At 46.7% G+C, this 6,000-nt stretch overlaps 1 protein-coding gene across 1 annotated transcript in view; it reads right to left on the bottom strand.

Moving 5' to 3' along the window:
• The window catches only part of LRGUK (leucine rich repeats and guanylate kinase domain containing), a 55,054-nt gene extending 52,281 nt beyond the window's left edge, over positions 1 to 2,773 (bottom strand). The window contains exons 1-3 of the mRNA XM_054846989.1: positions 2,483 to 2,773; positions 1,233 to 1,340; positions 511 to 592 (exon numbers count right to left, since the gene is read on the bottom strand). Coding sequence (XP_054702964.1) covers positions 511 to 592; positions 1,233 to 1,340; positions 2,483 to 2,671 — 379 coding nt within the window. The 5' untranslated portion in view covers positions 2,672 to 2,773. The remainder of the gene's footprint in view (positions 1 to 510; positions 593 to 1,232; positions 1,341 to 2,482) is intronic.
• Between the last annotated feature and the right edge of the window lie 3,227 nt (positions 2,774 to 6,000).

Below are 6,000 nucleotides of genomic sequence, written 5' to 3' on the forward strand. Positions count from 1 at the left end.
CTTATTTCTTTTGATATAAATTAAAAAATGAGTTGGGGGGTACAAGGGAGAGGGAAGGAATAGAAGATGATGGAATTTACACCAGTGTCCATTTGTTACCTTTCTAAATCCAGGATATTTTTTTTTACATTTTGTCACTAACAAGAAACCTTGACAAAGGAAAGCCCAAGGCTGGGAAAACTGTATCAGACATAACTTTAAATATTATGACATGCAAAATCTCAACCTTAATCTTGTATGGACATGCTTGCTTGCATTTTATCTTTGGATAATAAACTGGACAATAATCTCCATGTTCCCGCTGACAAGCATATGCCGGTGCAGCCGTCTGAATGGTCCATACGTCATTCTCAAGAAGATCTAGCCATTGCCTCAGTCTGTAGAGCTAGAGTAAGTTACACCGTTAAAATGTAGAGCTGGCTGTGTGATATTAAAGCTACATGGTACAGTGCATGTCTCATCTTAAATGATTTCACAACCCAAGAATTTACTAGTGTATTTACTACATACCATTAATTTTATTATATGAAAGTTCCAGATTCTGTAGGTGAACGTATCTGGAGAGAATATTAATGTCACTTAACTCACGACCCTGGAAAAATAAAGCAAAGAGACTTTAATAACTAGCTATATAACCTCACCCAGTCTCCCAAGAGATACACAGTAGCAGGAGACATTGAAGAGGTGCCCCAAGGTCCCTCCAGCTGGATGACATATACAGAAATTGATGTTAGAGCTGCAACCAGCCATGAATGGAGAATATGTCAAACGACGACTTTAAAACACAACCAGGAGAGATAGCTGTAGCTAGGAAAAGTGCCAGAAAAACAAGGCTGCATAGAAAAGGGAGCAGCAGTAAGTAATCTTTAAAATTTTAACTTTTGGAGGGGACAATGAACGCAGCATTCTCAGGTGTTTAGCATATTCCTCTATTTTTTTCTCCAGCTGACTGAAGCAGAAAGACACATTTTCACACCCAGCCACTGGGTAAGGAAAAATCTTACTGCTGTTGCTACTAAGTGAAAAAAACAACACCAATATGGCAGTTGTCAGCTGGAGCCATGCTGCGTCCTGTCAAAAGTCCCATGTACATGAAACGGCATTGACAGGTAGAGACAAAAATCTGCCACTTGAAATTTTTTTACTAGACCAACTATTTGCTGTTAGAAAAGGGAAAGGGCTTCTCTTTGAGCGAGAAGCACTTTACAACAATGTTCTTTGTTTATACTTACTGAAAGCGACAGGTTAAGATAAACATATTCAGTACCAGGGGCTGAGCGCCCCAGCTTGTGGAGACCCTCGGCCACAGTGTCTTCATCCAACACTCCATCAAACTGACCCTACAAAATACCAGAAAAAGAGGGCAGGGAGAGGAATGCATTAAGGGGAGATTTATGAAATGAAATTCCACACTCAATAGAATCTGGGGGCTGCTTGGGACGTAACCGGGAACAGAGTTTAATAAAAGTCCTCAATCAAACTCTGCTTTTAGTGCTCTATCACCCTACTAAGGCACTACGCATTAGAGAAAATGATGAATACAGCCCTCAAAACAGATAAACAGAAACATATCACGTACTAGCTCTATACATTTAAAAAGGGTCAACAGTTTTTGGTTGGGATTTTCTTTTTACCTTATGGTTTAAATGCACAGCTCTAAACAGGACCTGTTTTCAGAGATGTTGAGCCGTGAAACTCACATTGATTATGGATGTTAACATCTCTGCAAATCAGCACTAACATAACCCCAGCGTTGTACCCCAATATGCACATTATTGGAGGCCCTTTAAATTTGTTCGGCATGAGCAGCTAGCACTACTCTTTAGAGAACAATCTTTGCCAAAGAGGGTACTTGACAGATGGCACTAATGAACCACTGCGTAGGTTTAATGAAAAAATAAGCCAATGGCTTGTGAAATTCCTATAAGCTTGGAGAAGTCACACAACAATTGCTAACCTAGGGACCAAGATAAATAATGTTTCAGATGGTAATCATCTAAATTATAGCACCTACACATTATAGCAATGGAGACTATAGATGGATTTCCACTGGGTGAGGTGATAATGCTGTGGCAGTAGACACTTTAAAGCCCAGCAGAGCAGGGAGAAAAAATTCACATGGTTCCAGGGGCTTACTGAATCTCAGAGCTGGGCATAGAAACAGGAAAGGGGTTTAATTTGGCCATCCACATGCCATCTTGTCCTTAAGTCTTTATATAGCAAGGAGAGAGAGGGGCAATCCAGAACTATCCTGGACACTGTGGGGACAGAAGGGACTCTGAAAAAAGGCAGAAATTAGATGTGAAGGGAAACAGACCAAGCCACTCTTTCCCCTCTTTGGGGAAATGAGAAATCACTACTTGACGCCCACATCAACTCCCTCTTCTTTCCCCCACAACTACACTCAGCGATGAGGGGGGAAAAGGACTGTTCCCTCACAAGCACACCCCTCCCCAAACAGCTGGGGGGCACTGAGCTAAACCTCTGTGTGCTGTGACTCCTCTTCCTCTTCCTCCTCCTGCTTATCTTCTTGGTGAGGCAGGCTGAGCTGTGGCTGATGCAGGCTGGGCCTGTCCTGGGGCAGCTCCCCGGGAATCCCCTGGGAGAGGTGCTGCGGGGGTCCATGAGAAGGGCGAAGCAGCTCACCGAGGCCGCCCTCGCCCCCCGCCATGAGCTGTAATAAGAAGCAAGGACGCGGAGGGAGCTGCGTTATCGGTGCTTCGCACTCGAGCACCACCCGCTCAATGCTCAGACCAGGCCGCCGCCATCTTGTTTGCTCTCCCGTTGTCGTGGAGACGGGAGAAGCGCCACGCCCACCGCGGGGAAGGAAATTCGCGCCAGCCAGCCAGCCAATAGAAACGCGGCAGGTGGAGTGATGCAGGATGGGAGTTGTAGTTCTCTGCGTGGGGCCAGCTCGTAAGGGCCGCCAGACCGCAGAGCATCTTGGGAGTTGTAGTCCGTCTCACAGGCAGTCTCCTCAGGTGGTGCCACCCGGCTGGCAGAGATGCTTGTGTAGCTGAAGGCACTGCAGCCGCCCTCATGCAGCCCAACACTTTCTCCTCTTCCTCATTGTTCCACAGCAGGGGTTTGTGTGTTCCAGATCCGGACACAAAGTCAATGCTGTCAGACAAATAATCTTCAGGGCACCATGTGGCTATCCAACCACAAATCCCAAGGCCAAAATGGGCTCTGTGCAAGATGGCGGCTTTGCTCAGTGGCACTGTAACAAGCAAAAAGGGCTGTGCAGACAGTCTGTGGCCCTGACTTCTAGTCAACTGTTTTAGTCACAGGCCAGTCCTGGTCTTCCTAGTTTTTGACTGGGAAGACTGGTGACATCGATCATTTATACTGGGAGTCTCAGCCATCTGCTGGGGTGAGAGTCTGGGGCAGTTTGAAATGGTGAGGTAAGGTGTTTCCTTAAGAAAAAAGCACAATTTCAGAACTGCTGGAAAGATTTGGGAAATAGTAAGACATCAGGCTGCCACAGTGGGGGTAAGTAAAGTGACAGCATTTGAAATATCTCTGCTTGTTGTCTCAGTGTTTTAATCACCACAACAGCCTGACTGCTCCCACAGTTGGGCTCGTGGGGTGCGTGGACCCATCTCGGCACGCAGCGCACCCGTGGGTGACAGCAGCTGCAGCGGGTGCCAGTGCTGCAAACTCTCCAGGATGACAGCTTTGCTTAGCCCTGCAAAGCAGGTGCTGCACTACGTTAAAAATTACTGATTTGTTAGCATTCCTCTTTGAAATAGTGCATCACACCATGTTTTGGAGGAAGAAATAAAAATCCCCCATTGTAGCCAACAAGAAGCTTTGGGCCACAAAAAAATGTCTTACAGATACCGATCCAGTCTTAATATAAATCTTAAGTAAAGATGCTAAAGATGTTTGAGCTTTGTGTGACCATATTTTGTGATGAGTTGTGCACTGTAACCTCTTGGCTCCAGCAACACCCTATGGCACAGAGTTCCACAAGTTCATTAGTGCAGATTGAAAAAAGAAAAAGTTACTTGTTTTCCTTCATTTTAGTCCTCCTCACTTCCCAGTCCGTCACCTACCCTTCTTCTTACATTGCAGAACAGGGTAAAATGAGAAAGTAAAGCCAGAGAATACAGGAGAGGAGGAAGAGAAGATCTATCAGGATGTCTCCAAATACAGGAGATAAACATGGGGAGAACACTGCTTCTCAGGGTAAATCTGTTTAATGTTGGGGACGAGGGATTCCTGGCGACTGCAGAGGGTCTCCAGTATGGGTCATAACAGCCAGGTGAGCCTTGAGAGTCTTGTAATTCTGTTTTTCAACATCACATAATTGCCTTCTCCACTGGTGTTCGTAAAATGACAGCCGTCTTTGACTGCAATGGCTATTGCTTGAAAAAAAAAAGAATAGAAAGAGGAAGATATAAAAACTCCTTATGGACATTATCCACTGACTTTTATCTTTGTGCTTCAGGGAAACATTATGATAACCGCAATAAAGCTAGCCCAAATTACCTTCCTTCATTATCTCGCTGGCCATAAATGTTAAAACCCTTAATGAGATTTAGTCCTTTTCCATAAGCACCCCGTGCTTCCTCGCGCAGCCCTCCGGGCACAGAGGCTGCCCTGCTAAGGCTCGCTCTTCTCCAGATGGTGCACGTCTAGGACTGTGTTTAGCATTGGGCAGCAAAGACAAGGGCTCGAGACATCAGGAAAAGATGGAAAATCCTGAAAGAGAAGGAGGGATCCTATCAGGGAATATGTTTTGGGAGGCTTTTGGATTTGTTGTGGTCTAGGACAACAATTTCTGAATCATCTGAGCTACAAAGACAAGTAGGAGCTGCTTGAGGACAGAACAACTTCCTCCCCATAGGGCTGCTATAGCTGTTTCAAGCTTTCATGGTATGTAGGATATTCTCTTTCTCAAAAGCACACTGGTTTATATCTACATCTGCAAATTTTGCCTTCTGCAAACAGGGAAAGTCACTTTTTGATGTGAACACTGCACTCGCTGATGGTGGAATTATCAGCGCCTGCATCCCTCCTGCGCCGGGTCTCCCTGTGCCCACAGGACGTGGCTGTCAGCCGGATGCCATAGCGCGCAGGTGAAACAACTGCTGCCAGTCCCCACCACACGCCTGCCGTGTCAAGTCACACACTGGCCTGCAAATGTCGCAGGAGGGCTGAACCGCACCTCACCAGTCAGTCTGCTCTGGCTGCCCGCTGCCTTTCCCGTGCAACAAGCACAGAAACACCGTCAGCCAGGAGGACTGAAACACAGGCAGCAAACGCTGAGCTGATACAAACATCCCCAGTGCTCCCTGCGAACATGAAACATCGGCTGCTACGTGGAGCCATACGCTGCACAAACTTTGCAGGTGTAAAACACTGCTGCAATGAAACAAGATGGTCCTGCTGTCTCTTTCAACTGGCGTGTTTTTTCTTTTTTTTTACTGTGCCTCCCATGTTTTAAACCAGAGGGCAATTGAGTCGCCCCCAAAGGAAGTGGGACACTTTTTAACCATCTAACTGAGGCTTGTTCAAAGGACCGTTAAAGGGCTTCAAGCTATCTGCAAGCTGGGCAAGCTTTGTGCTATGGAAAAGCTATGAGGTTTTAGAGAGAAAAAAACCTGCAGAGAACCTTTTATTCTAGATCACAACTTTGGCTGAGTACGACATCCTGCAACCGCACAAGGAGGAGCACCCTGCCTACCGAGCCAGGCTGCCACTGCAGCCAGAAAGCCCCAGAGCAACAGAGCCCTACCAGGGCCTGGTACTGCTCGTGTGGCTTTCCTGTCACTCGGCTGACGGCTGTTGGAGACTTGGGGCAGAAGAGGATGACTTGGAGCCTCGCGATTGCTCTGGAGACTCTGTCATCTGTGGTGGGCAGCAGTGACAGCCACCAAGCGCAGATATTGCCTGGTGGACTTCCCCCCTCCCTGTTTTTGGGGTGCACAGGGTGTGTGGTAGGGCAGAGAACACTGCAGCCCATGTTACAATAGTAACATTTGGCTGTGGCTG

The sequence above is a fragment of the Grus americana genome, chromosome 1, assembly GCF_028858705.1.
Source record: "Grus americana isolate bGruAme1 chromosome 1, bGruAme1.mat, whole genome shotgun sequence".
Taxonomy (NCBI): Eukaryota; Metazoa; Chordata; class Aves; order Gruiformes; family Gruidae; genus Grus; species Grus americana.